This window comes from Pongo abelii, chromosome 7, assembly GCF_028885655.2.
Source record: "Pongo abelii isolate AG06213 chromosome 7, NHGRI_mPonAbe1-v2.0_pri, whole genome shotgun sequence".
NCBI lineage: Eukaryota > Metazoa > Chordata > Mammalia > Primates > Hominidae > Pongo > Pongo abelii.
This window is the reverse complement of record NC_071992.2, coordinates 40,870,624-40,884,776: the sequence shown is the minus strand read 5'-3', so window position 1 is coordinate 40,884,776 and position 14,153 is coordinate 40,870,624. Positions and strand designations below refer to the sequence as shown.

General features: G+C 47.2%; 1 protein-coding gene across 11 annotated transcripts in view; it reads right to left on the bottom strand.

The window, feature by feature from the left end:
- Positions 1–14,153, bottom strand: part of PLEKHA2 (pleckstrin homology domain containing A2) — a 73,070-nt gene that overhangs the window by 46,815 nt on the left and 12,102 nt on the right. For 7 of the 11 annotated variants that reach the window (XM_054561047.2, XM_024250716.3, XM_024250719.3 and 4 more), the window contains 1 exon segment: positions 9,359–9,522. In XM_054561047.2, the coding sequence (XP_054417022.2) occupies positions 9,359–9,499 (141 nt within the window). In that variant the 5' untranslated portion in view covers positions 9,500–9,522. 11 annotated transcript variants of the gene reach the window in all.

The following is a 14,153-nucleotide window of genomic DNA, read 5'->3' as shown; positions in this document are numbered from 1 at the left end:
GTCATCACTATGGTTTTGCAATAGTTATTTAACCTCTACTAAGTTTCATAGCTTCTATCTGTTTAGCTGCTTGGACTTTAATACTGAGTAGTGCTAACTCTTAACACAATCCTTTCAATGTGCTACTTAGTTTTTTGTTTGTTTGTTTGTTTGTTTTGAGACAGAGTCTCGCTCTTGTTACCCAGGCTGGAGTGCAATGGCGTGATCTCAGCTCAATGCAACCTCTGCCTCCCGGGTTCAAGTGATTCTCCTGCCTCAGCCTCCTGAGTAGCTTGCCACCATGCCCTGCTAATTATTGTACTTTTAGTAGAGACAGGGTTTCGCCATGTTGGCCAGGCTGGTCTCGAACTCCTAACCTCAGGTGATCGCCTGCCTTGGCCTCCCAGAGTGCTGGGATTACAGGCGTGAGCCACCGCGCCCAGCTTAGTTTTTAATTTTTTTAAATTTAGACAAAGTACATCCTGTTATAAAGATACAACTTGTTTTAAAAATACGATGGCTACAGAAAACACATAAAGCAAAATTGCACTTTTTTATTTTACATTACGCTCTCAAAAAGCCCACATATAATTTTAATTCTAAACATGTTTTGACCAGGCCCAGTCAAATCCAGCAGTGAGCTACGACTGCACACTACACTTCAGTCTCAGAGACGGAGTAAGAACCCTGTCTCTAAAAAAAAAAAAAAGTACTTTTTAATAATAATTTTACCCTTAGCAAAATTTGCATTTGATAAAAGTACAGATTTGTCACTTATAATCTTCTTTTGGGACTTTTTTTTACCAAAGGATTCTGCGTTCTTACTCTAACACACTACAGGCACATCAAATATTCCACTGACTACTGGAAATCACATGTCTATATGGATAGTTAAGATATCAATTACACAAAATCCATGAATTTAAGACACTTTGCCCAAACAATTTGCTGAAGATCTGAAAGTTCCCATGATCTTAAGAGATAGTCTCATAGGCAGAGATTATCTCCAGAGAGACACAAGAAACTGTCAAGACTGGTTGCCCCTCCTGAGAGGACAGAAGTGGGAGGGAGAAATTTGTCACTAACTCTGCATTCCTATATTCCAAATTTTGCACCACGTGCATCTATTGCCCAATTTTTAAAGAACGTTATTTCCTGGTTCTTGGCATTCTGACAGGTTGAAGCATACAATGCAAAAATTATTCCTGGCTTTCAGCCAAAATTTGCTTAGGAAAGTTTCACATTTTTTTTAAAAAACACCGATTTTCATGTAGCCTTTAAGACAACAGTATTGTCCATTATACATTATGTGTTATTACAACCTCCTCCCATAACTTTGTATGCTTTCTACTAAAATGCACCAAATATCCATCTTGTTATCAACACTGCTAACGCTCTTCACCCCATCAATGGAAAGAACTGCTTTCAGTTTATTTAAAAAAATTAAATAAAAGCAAAGGGCTTTCATTGGCATCCCAGAAGTACTAAGAGCCATGCAATCTTTTTGGTTATTTGATGATCCATGAGTCATATCGTGGCCTTTGGAAAGTAAAAGCGTCTACGTATTTTTTGGAAAAAGAGGAAAAAACACATTTGACACAGTAAATTTGACAAGATCAGCCATCTAGTGCAATATTGTGTTTCGCGCTTCTGTTTACTCTTTGTTCAGGGCCATATAATTTGGTCTTGCAATTACTTAGCCAAGTGGACATTAAAAAGGGGGGTATGTAAGCAATTCTCTGCAACTAAAACATAGTTACTCTGCAGATTGCTGTACTAGAGTAGGGCGGCCCTAAGGAATTTCATCTCCTCTATCATGACAGGAACCAATGTGAAATCAAAATACAAGCGCTAGTGCCGTAATATTGTAGTAACATTTTAAGGAAAATCAAGCCAGCATTTGTTTCTGTTTGAGAATTATTTGATTGCATGCAAGATGAAGAAGTTCTAGAGTAGGGAGACTGGCTGTGTAACATCGTGCCTACAGTCAACAATATGGTATCACGCATTTAAAAATTTGTTAAAAGGGTAGATCTCATGCTGAACATCCTTACTATAATTTAAAAAAAAAGTTTGCTTGATATTGTCAGTATATTGATTTTTAAATGCATTAGCCAAATCGCTGTCCATAATCAATAATACTGAGACTTTCCATTTATACAGGTCCTTTTTAGCTAATGGGTTTTTGTTCTATATCAGTTTAGAGTCACCACTGCCTGTACGAGAAGCCTTGATTCATTACTTAACCACACTGATTCTAAATTCTGCCACACATTCAAGGCTGCGCCTGGCCCATGCTGTGTTCTGATCCCCAACACACCCCCACCGTATGCCCATCTAGCAGACATTGCCACTGGCCTCCCAAATTCCCTCCACCTCTTTTTGCCATTTGGATGTGCCTTCCATGGCCTGCATCCACAGCTCTGCTTCAGAGAACTGCCTCTGGGCTGCTGGAAGCCATTCTGACCACATGTGCAGAGCTGGAGCCAGTGACTGCCCGGTGCAGGCACACGAAAGCCCAGCTCCCTGAGACAAGGCTGAGGCATGACTCACCCCAGTGCTCCTGCAGGCCCACAGTGAAACCATCCCTTGCTCAGACCTCCACCTGAGTTCACACCCTTGTCTGGCCTCCTCCCTTCCCTGTCCTCCTTCCCCAGCTCTCTTCACAGTCCCCACAGGAACATTTCCTCAATAAAGAACTTCCTGACAGATCTTGCCTCAGCGCCTGACTCCCTGTCTCAGCGCCTGACTCCTCATCTCAGGGTCTTCTTCTGGGGACCCTGACGACCTTAAACGCCCCTCCAACCAGGCGAGCTCACCTCTGCCCCACAATGACTGCTGTTTCCCCAACTTAGAATGCCCTCCTCCTCCTCTTCATCTCTGCTTGGGGCAGAGTAGATATAACAATCAAAGGACATCTTGTAAGTGAAAACCGGGCCGGGCGTAGTGGCTCACATCTGTAACCCAGCACTTTGGATGCCGAGATGGGTGGATCACCTGAGGTCAGGAGTTCGAGACCAGCCTAGCCAACGTGGTGACACCCCCATCTCTAATAAAATAGAAAAAGTAGCCGGGCATGGTGGTGCAGGCCTGTAATCCCAGCTACTTGGGAGGCTGAGGCACAAGAATTTCTTTAAGCTGGGAGGCGGAGGTTGCAGTGAGCTGAGATCGCGCCACTGCACTGGATCCTCGGCAACAGAGTGAGACTCTGTCTTAAAAAAATAAATAAATAAAAATTTTAAAAAGTAAGTGGAAAACCCACAAAATGCTCTGCAAATACGAATAATGTATAGCAAAAATGGACCTCACACACCCTTCAACATCTGGATCTAGTGACACCTCCTCTACAAAGGGGGGCCCCCAGCTCTCCCCACCCCAATTGTCTGTTTCCCCAAATACAGTGTAAACTCTATGAAGGCAAAGACTGTCTTGTTCACTGAAGTAGCCACAGTATTTAGATCAGCATCTGGCACACTGAACAAATTTAGTAAATATGTGTTAACAATGCTGTTGAACTCCAGGATCTCCTTCTATTCTCAGGAAATGAAAGGATAAAAGGCACGTAAGGATCACCTAGAGGCTGGGCACAATAGCTCATGCCTCTAATCCCAGCACTTTGGGAGGCCAAGGCAGTGGGATCATTTGAGGTCAGGAGTTCGAGACCAGCCTGACCAACATGGTGAAACCCCATCTCTACTAAAACTACAAAAATTAGTCAGGTGTGGTGGTGAAAGGATCACCTAGAGTGCCCATACTCCACAGGATAAATGACTTGCCTAAGATGTAAATCAACTCAGTGGCAGAGCCAAGATTGCAACCTTGGTCTCTTATCTCTGCAGCCTGAGAACTTTCCATATGAGACTCCACCTCCAAGCCCTACATCTTTCCCTTATGGGTGGCAGCAAAGGAAAATGGCAACCCCTTCTCCTTCAACCCAAATATTGGCATCTGGGCATTGGCACTGGCACTGAATGATATGCTACCCTGTTATAATGATTTGCCAGGATTATCAGCACCATAGTTTTGTGTGTGTTGTTTTCCTCTCCCCAACTAACCCTGAAGCTTCCCAGTGGCAAAGTCCTCACCGAATTCATTTTCCACATCATCTACAAGACCTTGCACGGGCTGAGCACAGAGGTCAGTGGGAGGAGGGAGGCAGACAAAGAGGAGGTTGCACACTCGAGTCGATGGACCTGGCTCCAGCGCTGCATTTACCACCTGCACAACCATGAGCAAAGAGTGACAACGGACCCTAGGCCCCAGGATTATTGAGAGGTTCCATGGGGTAACACATGTAAAAGCATTTCACACCACGGCTGGCACATGGCAACCACTTAGTAAATATAAGCTGCAGTTAGTAATAACAGCAGTAGCAGCAGCAGTAACAGATTCAGGCTCAGTGAACACCACCTACCAGGTGGCTTCAACACACAAAGATCAGAGACCTGGGTCCAAAAATCTTCTGCTTATTACTGCCTATTAAATAATTAAGAAAACATAGCAGGGATCTCCTTGTCCCTATCAAATAAAGATGTTCAATGACCACACACAGTTCTCAATGCCTCTCTTCATAGGAATGGACCAAAATCCCCAGGATGCCCCTTTCTGCAGAGCTTCCATTCCATTTTGGCCCTGTCCCCATTCCCAGGAAAGCCATGTTGGGCACTCCACATTCCCCAATGACCTGACTTCTGACCACTTCCTTCCCTGGCCCTCTTTAGTTGGCTCATTCATTCATTCATTCAATGAACACATATTCATCAAATGCTGGAAACACTTGATAAAAAACTAAGCCACACGAGTGCCCTACCTTCTAGGACCTCCCAGCCCCGAGAGTCCTCAGGTTTCTCTTTCTTAACCAGAAACTACCTTTGCAGGCTCTTCATCCTCCAAGTCACCCTTAGACGCCTGTCTCATTATCAGCAATAATGGCAGGGGCACTAGAGTTAGACTGCCGGGGCTAGAGTCCCAGCTGTGCTACTTTTTTATTATGTAACCACGGGCAAATTCTTCTCCTGTCAGCCTCACCCACCTCATCTTCAGAATAAGGGCAATAATAACTACCAATTAAACTTGTTGTCAGAATGAAATAAAAACCCAATGAAGTGTGCTTGGCACACAGTAATAAATGCTCACTAATACCATTTTAGAACTTACCTGAAACATCCACACTTAAATCTGGAGTAGCTGTTTGGCCGTTCACACAACAAAGAACTAACCCAACCACTGAAGAAGTAAAATGTCCTGAATTATTTCTGTATCACAGCAAGACTCTCCTTTTTCAAGAATATGCCAAGCCAGGTGGGCTCTACTGCTTCCTGGGAAAACATAAAGAATCCCCAGCAGTGGGCCACTAGTTAGTTTTACCTGGTAATTCAAACTTCAAGAAGATTCTACCACAAAACATCCTGAGAGCTCAGCTGGCAGGAAAGATTAAGAACCTGCCCTGGGCCAGGGGAACCTGCTGCAGAGGCTGACCCCAGAGAGCCTAGAAGGCAGCCCGAGGCACAGCGTCCAGGCTTAGCACAGGTTCTGGGCCCCAGTGACAAATCAGAGTGAAGGGAATCCTGACAACCGTCAATATTCAAGTTCCAAGATGGTGCCACTGTGGTCCTGGGTGATCTGCCACTGACAGCACAACTCTCAGTCTGTGACCCAGGCTATGAAGAAAGATCCAACTCTCCAGGGAGGCAGCTTGCAACAGCCAGACAGGATTCCCCAAGCAAGTCAGTTTGGGTAAAGCACAGCCCTAGTGGGGAAGCACAGCGTGAAGCAGGTCAATCAAGACAAAAATCCATTTGAATGACTTGTGCTAACACAGCAGGTGAGTGGGAAGAAGTACACAAAGGAGGAGAATGGAGAGGGAACGTGAAGACCCATAAGTCACCCAGGGCTCATCTCTGGTGTGCCCAAAGCCAAGTCTACTGGCAACAAACACTTAACTCCAGCCAAAGCAGGAGCACCGCTTGAAACCAAGAGTTCAGGCCAGTCGCGGTGGCTCATGCCTGTAATCCCAGCACTTTGGGAGGCCGAGGCCGGTGGATCACCTGAGGTCAGGAGTTCAAGACCAGCCTGACCAATATGATGAAACCCCATCTCTGCTAAAAATACAAAAATTAGCTGGGCGTGGTGGCACACGCCTGTAATCCCAGCTACTCGGGAGGCTGAGACAGGAGAATCACTTGAACCCAGGAGGCAGAGGTTGCAGTGAGCTGAGACCACGCCATTGCACTCTAGCGCGGGCAACAAGAGTGAAACTCCGTCTCAAAAAAAAAAAAAAAAAAAAAAAAAAATTGGCCAGGCATGGTGGCAGGTGCCTGTGATCCCAGCTACTCGGGAGGCTGAGGCAGGAGAATCTCTTGAACTGGGAGGTAGAGGTTGCAGTGAGCCGAGATCACACCATTGCACTCCAGCCTGGGCGACAAGAGCAAAACTCTGTCTCAAAAGAAGAAGAAGAAAAAAAAAGAAACCAGGAGTTCGAGACCAGTCTGGTCAACAAAGTGAGACCCTCCATCTCTACAAAAAATAAAAATAATTAGCCCGGTGTGGTGGCGCACACCTGTAGTCCCAGCTACATGGGAGGCTGAGGTGGGAGGATCACTTGAGCCCAGGAGTTTGAGCTATGATTGCATCGCTGCACTCCAGCCTGGGCAACGGAGTAAGATCCCAAATTGAAAAAAATAATGGCTAGGTACAACGGCTCATGCCTGTAATCCCAGCACTTTGGGAGGCCAAAGCAGGCAGATCGCTTGAGGTCAGGAGTTCAAGACCAGCCTGGCCAACATGGTAAAACCCTGTCTCTACTAAAAGTAACAAAGTGGCTCATGCCTGTAATCCCAGCACTTTGGGAGGCCAAGGTGGGCAGATCACGAGGTCAGGAGATCAAGACCATCCTGGCTAACACAGTGAAACCCCGTCTCTACTAAAAAAAAAATACAAAAAATTAGCTGGGCGTGGTGGCAGGTGCCTGTAGTCCCAACTACTCGGGAGGCTGAGGCAGGAGAATGGCGTGAACCCGGGAGGCAGAGCTTGCAGTGAGCTAAGATCGCGCCACTGCACTCCAGCCTGGGCGACAGAGCGAGACTCCGTATCAAAACTAAATCAATAAATAAATAACAAAAATTAGCCGGGCATGGTGGTACATGCCAGTAATCCCAGCTACTGAGGAGGCTGAGGCAGGAGAATCACTTAAATCCAGGAGGCAGAGGTTGCAGTGAGCTGAGATCGTGCCACTGCACTCCAGCCTGAGTGACAGAGCAAGACTCTGTCTCAAAAAAAAAAAGATAAAAGAAAAGAACAAAGGAAAGGAAAATGGTATCGCAGGGCCTGAAGGCAAACCAGGCCCATTCCACGACAAATGGCAGCACTTCAGGCTGAGTAGAGGGCGTCACAGTGTGCCTAGGAAGGGTTCATTCTGAATACTAGGCACTTCAAATGAAAGTAAGCAACACGTTTATCAGGGCTGCAGGGTGAAACACGGGGCTCAGCTCTACTTAGGGTTAATCCTTGCTGGAGAAGGCAATTAGCAGCAGCTGACTTTCTGAGTATGTTTTTCCGCATCTATACTGTTTTTCTCTTGGCCATCAAATCTAGAAGACAAACGCCCAAGACCACTAGATGGTTAGTCCCTGGACAGTGACCTAGAGATTCACATAACTCATTTTCCACATTGCATCTTAAAGCATAACTCCGTCCCTGGGACATTCAGAATTTCCTCTTCCCAAGCCTCGGAACTAGAGCCAAATCCCAGATCCCACACCCTTCTTCATCCCAACACAGCCATGACCTGTGACCTTGCTGTTCAGAGGCCATGTCAGTGTTTGCAGGCTCATTCCAGCAAATCACTCAAGGGTAGGGGAAGGAAAGAGCTAACAGCACTCAGGGCCAGAATAAGAAAAGCCTTGAGATCCCAAATCAGGGTGAAGCAACTTGTTCCCAGAGCAGTGATGACTCCAGGGACTCCCAGACATAGCAGTCAAAGGTAGGTGGCCTCCATCTTTGTGCCTGACCTCCACAAGATGCTCAGCAAGTCACCTAATTCTGACTATGTCCTTGCCAAGATCCAGTGCAGTGTCTGAGGCGCTCTTCTCATCTGGACCATGAGGAAACAAAACTGGGTGACCTCCAAGGGTACCTCCAATCCAGGATTCTAGGACTTCCTGAGTCAGGAGACCAAAGAAGTCCAACATGTGTCCAGCTCAGGGAACCAGGTCACATTCTCTGCTGGGGAGGGGCCCCCAGACTGGAAGAGCAGGAGCAGCCACAGGCCACAGCCCTGGAGAGAAGTGACAGGAAGCAAGCCATGCCTTGGAGCCTGGATCCAGGACTTGGATCTCACTGGCAGATCCTGGCTGGTCTCTGCGTGTGAGAGCAGACACCAGATGCCAGGGTCAGGACAGCATCCTTCTCTCCAAGCTAAGATCTGAGATGGTTTTCTGTGTGTGTGTGGATAGGTGTGTATGGTATGTGTGTAGTATGTGTGTATATGTGTGTGTGCATGTGTGTGTGTGGTGTGTGTCTGTGTGTGTGCCTGTGTGTGTCTGCGTGTGTATGGGGTGCATGCGTGTGTGGTGTGTGTGGTGCGTGTGGGGGTGTGTGTGTATGGAGGTGTATGGTGTATGTGTGTCTCTGTGTGTGTGTGTGGTGTGTGTGTGTGTGGGTTGTGTATGTGTGTGGTGTGTGTGTATGGGATGTGTGTGCATGTGTGTGTGCGTGTGTGTGTATAATGTGTGTCTGGTGTGTGTTTATGGGTTGTGTGTATGTGTGTGGTGTGTGTATTGGGTGTGTGTGCAAGTGTGTGTGCATGTGTGTGTATGTGTGTATGGTATGTGATGTGTGTTTATGGGTTGTGTGTGTATGTGTGTGTGGTATGTGTGTATGGGGTGTGTGTGCATGTGTATATGTGTATGTATGATGTGTGTCTGGTGTGTGTGTGTGTATGGTGTGTGTATATGGGGTGTGTGTGCATGTATGTATGGTGTGTGTCTGGTGTATGGGTTGTGTGTGTGTATGGTGTGTGTCGTGTGTGTATGTGTGTGTGGTATGTGTATGGGGGGTGTATGTGTGTGTGTCCATGTGTTGTGTATATGGTGTGTGCATGTGTGTATGTGTGGTGTCTGTATGGTGTGTGTGTGGTGTGTGTGTATAAGGTGCATGTGTGTGCGTGTGTGTGGTGTGTATGGGGTGTGTGTGGTGTGTGTGCACGTGAGTGTGCATTTGTGTGTGTGTGTGTCTGTGTGTGTTGTAGGGTTGTCCCCTCCCTGCTCATCAGCAGGTTGTGTTGCTCATGAGCTTAGGCCTGGAGGCTAACCCTGCGTGCATTCCTCCCGCGCAATAATGGGCACCCGGTAGCCCCGCCTCTTCCCACTGACCCTCTCACCTGGGGGTTGTCCATATACCAGAGGAGGCAGTTAGCCTGGGTGTCCAGAATGAAGTACCTCCGCAGAAACTTGCCGCTGTTCTCATGCTCCTCGATGTCCAGAAACCCACAGATTCGGTTCTGCCGATCCACATAAGGCATTCCTGGGATCTGCTCACATCACCCTGCATGCAGGAGGGAGGTGCTGATGAGAAGGAAGATGAAGCAGCTCTGCCTCAGGACCCGCAGGAATCTTTCCCAGAAGCTGGGCTGAGACTCTCTCACCAGCTTCCTTCCGTGGGGGCACCAAATGTTCCACCCCAGACCCTGGAAACCTCTCCCAATGTTAAGCACCCCTAAAAATCCATTCACATGTATTCAACTCACTTTTCCAAGGCTCTATGTGCCCAGGATAGCATTGGGCACTTTACATCCATAGAGGAGATAAGCCCAGACTTTAGATCAGGGACCTGCATTCAAATTCCAGTTCTGGATACTTGTTAATTGTATGACCACCAATTATTTAACCTTCGTGTGCCTCAGCTTCTGCATCTGTAAAACGGGGTTAATAATAAGGCTTGGGCTGAGAATTAAGTGGTAGGCACACAGTAAGCACTTCCTGAACAGTAGCTATTATCGTTGCTCTGCACAAAACCTCGTGAAGTGGCTCGCAACTCAATTTTATACATGGAAGAAATGATCTCAGAAAGGATGTAAGCTCCAATTCAAACATCTGAATAAAATTCTGCCAGGCTCTTGAACAATACCCCACAAGCACAGGCAACCAAAGCAAACATGGACAGGCAGGATCACATCAAGTTAAAAAGCTTCTGCACAGCAAAGGAAACAATCAACAAAGTGAAGAGAAAACCCACAGAATGGGAGAAAAATCGGCAAATTACCCATCTGACAAGGGACTCATAACTAGAATATATAAAGAGCTCAAACAACTTTATAGGAAAAAAAATCTAATAATCCGACTTTAAAATGGACAAAAGATTTGAATAGACATTTCTCAAGAAAAACACATACAAGTGGCAAACAGGCACATGAAAAGGTGCTCGACATCACTGATCACCAGAGAAATGCAAATCAAAACTACAATGAGATATCATCTCACCCCAGTGAAAATGGCTTTTATCCAAAAGACAGGCAACAACAAATGCTGGTGAGGAAGTGGAGAAAAGGGAACCCTTGTACGGTGTTGGTGGGAATATAAATTAGTACAACCACTATGGAGAACAGTTTGGAGGTTCCTCAAAAAACTAAAAATAGATCTACCATATGATCCAGCAATCCCACTGCTGGGTATACACCCAAAGAAAGGAAATCAGTCTATTGAAGAGGTATATCTGCAGTCCTATGTTTGTTGCAGCTCTGTTCTCAATAGCCAAGATTTGGAAGCAACTTAAGTGGCCATCAACAGATGAATGAATAAAGAAAATGTGGCATATATACACAATGGAGTACTATTCAGCCATAAAAAAAGAATAAGATCCTGTAATTTGCAACAACATGGATGGAACTGGGCACCATTATGTTAAGTGTGAAATAAGAGAGCCACAGAAAGACAGACATCACATGTTCTCACTCATTTATGGGATCTAAAAATCAAATCAATTGAACTCATGGAGATAGAGAGTAGAAGGGTGGTTACCAGAGGCTGGGAAGGGTAGTGGGGGCTGGGGGGAAGTGGGGATGGTTAATAGGTACAAAAAATAGAAAGAGTGAATAAGACCTACTATTTGATAGTACAACAGGGTAACTATAGTCAATAATAATTTAATTGTACATTTTAAAATAACTAAAAGAGGCCAGGCATGGTGGCTCATGCCTGTAATCCCAGCACTTTGGGAGGCTGAGGCAGGTGGATCACCTGAGGTCAGGAGTTCGAGACCAGCCTGGCCAACATGGTGAAACTCCGTCTCTACTAAAAATACAAAAAATTAGCCAGTCGTGGTGGCGCATGCCTGTAATCCCAGCTACTCAGGAGGCTGAGGTAGGAGAATCGCTTGAACCCAGGAGCTGGAGGTTGCAGTGAGACGAGATCGCACCATTGCACTGCAGCCTGGGCAACAAGAGTGAAACTCTGTCAAAATAAAATAAAATAATATAACTGAACAGTCTGTAACACAAAGGATAAATGCTTGAGGGGATGAATACCCCATCTTCCATGAAGTGACTGTTACGTGCTGCAAGCCTCATGTACCCCATAAATATATACCCCTACTATGTACCCACAAAAATTAAACATAAAAAATTTTTTCTAAAATTCTGCCAGGAATTAAGTTACAAAGGACAGCCTCTCCAGCTCCATGAAGATACCAAGAGATTAAAATGCAAGGGGTTTCTGGAGCCTTGAGGTAGGGTCACAGCCCTGGCCCAGCATCTTACATCACCCCACTGTCACTGTTATGGTGTGAATTATGTCCTCTCAAAATTAATATGTTGAAGTACTAACCCTAAGGCCCTCAAAATGTGGCTATATTTGGAGACAGGGTCTTTAAAGAGGTGACTGAGTTAGCATGATGTCATTAGCATGGGCCCTAATCCACTATGACTGATGTCTCTGTAAGAGGAGGAAAGACCCTGTGAAGACACAGGAAGGTGACGGCCATCCACAAGCCAAGGTGAAGGCCCTGGACAGATCTTTCCCTCATGGCCCTCAGAAGAAACCAACCCTGCTAACACCTTGCCCTTGCACTTTCAGCCTCCAGATCTGTGAGAAAGTGAACTTCTGTTGTTTAAGCCATCCAGACTGTGGTCCTTGTTTATGACGGCCTGAGCAGCCTAATACGGTTACCCTTTGTAATGGAAAGAATGAGGAATCAGAACAAAGTCCCAAGCTGGGTGCAGTGGCTCACAACTGTAATCCCAGCACTTTGGGAGGCTGAGGTGGGAGGATCGCTTGAGGGCAGGAGTTTGAGATCAACCTGGGCAACACAGCGAGACCTCGTCTCCACAAAAAAATTTAAAAATTAGCCAGGCATGGTGGTGTGCCTGTAGTCCCAGCTACGCAGGAGGCTGAAGTAGGAGAATCGCTTGAGCTCAGGAATTTGAGGCTGCAGGCAACCATGAGAGCACCACTCCACTCTAGCCTGGACGACAGAGTGAGGCCCTGTCAGAAGAAGAGGAAGTAAGGAAGAAAGAAGAAAAAGGAGAAGAAGGAAGAAAGAAGAAGAAAGACCCAGCCTGTGAGCCCTATCCCCGACTCCGGACAGTCCCTCTGGTAATGTGGGATGAGCCACACCTTCAAGCCAGCCAGCCTCTGTTCTTGTTGCAATTTTCTTAGGACTCTCTGAAAGCCAAAGGGAGGGGCAGGAGCTCTATTCTCCTCCCCAAAGAAGATTGGCCCCTTTCAATGAGTAGAGACACCCAATTCAAATGCACACCCAGTGCCGACGTGGGACAAGGGTCCCACAAGGGTCCCAAAGCACCACATGACCTTCAGACTTTCAGGGTCAGACCCCACCCACTGCTGAGCCCTGACAGGCTCCAACAGAGTGAAGTTCCTGGTGGCCCAAGCCCACGGAGGCCCTCTGTCCACAGCCACACAAAGTTGTGAGATGGCTGGCTGAGGCCATCCCCCACAACGGGACGCTGGGTCAGCAGGTGAGCTACAGAGACCAAACAGCCCCGGTACTGCAGGCCCAGAGGGAGATACCCTCCCACAGCACAGGCTGACATCAGGTGGATTCGGGTCAGGCTAATAGTAAGGGTAGCGATTGGTGGTGTGGCATGTTCTCTCCCACCCCAACAAGGGCCAGTGCTGAGAGGCAGCCCCTAGGAACAAATGCCTCCAAAACACACACATGGATACCAGTGACCGGTGAATCCCTTGATCCAGGTGAGGTCAGGGGGACCGGAGACACAGACAGCAGGGAGACACGTCGGGGAATCCCACAGCTACTCACTGCAAAAGGATAAGGGACAAAGAGCAAAGCAGGCGAGAAACAGGGCAGAGGTGAAACAGCACAGCTAAGGAAGAAGTCAGAGGAGCTGCAGTAAAAGAGGCAGTGAGAAGGATCAACCATGGACAGAGGAGGTTTCAGAAACACAGCAGAAAAGGATGTGTTGCAGCACAGCAGGGGCCGGGGGAGGCACACCCATGCCCAAAGCAGCAACCCTTCCATTATGGCACCTGCAGACAGACCCAGGGCCTCCTCCAACAAAGCTTCCGCCCCAGCTCCAGTTTCACAACGGAGCAAGTTTGAGTTCAGAAACAGGAGAGAGATGGGCACAAGCCAGTAATGAGGAACAGACACCACAGGAGGAACGTGAAGTCTCCCAGCAGACACTGGGTCAAAGGGAGCAAGGGGAGTGGTCTCGCGCTGGCTGGGGGCGGGGGAGCATATCCTGGAGAGAAGCCTCAGCTCCCTGGATGACAGAGGAACAAGAGACCCACCAGAAGGGCTGGGTCAGCATTCCCGGAAGGGTGCAGAGCTGCCTGGTCAGGATGCTGGTGATCGCCAGCCCCCCAAGAAAACCAGGCAAACCCCCTTGATGCCCAACCAGTCACAGACAGATTTGCAGAGGCTGCAAGGTCTATCGCTACTCTTGAGGCACCTCCCAGAGAAAACACACAAGCTTCGGTGGAAGAGCAAAGCTAACTGTCCTGGGCCCAATCACTAAGCATGGTGTCCAACCAAACACTGGCTTTCAAATTTCCCCTTTTTAGCCCGCAGGATTCATCATTCTTTTTTCTTTTTTTTTTTTTTTTTTTTCCTTTTTGAGATGGAGTCTCACTATGTCGCCCAGGCTGGAGTGCAGCAGGGCAATCTTGGCTCACTGCAACCTCCGCCTCCCAGGTTCAAGC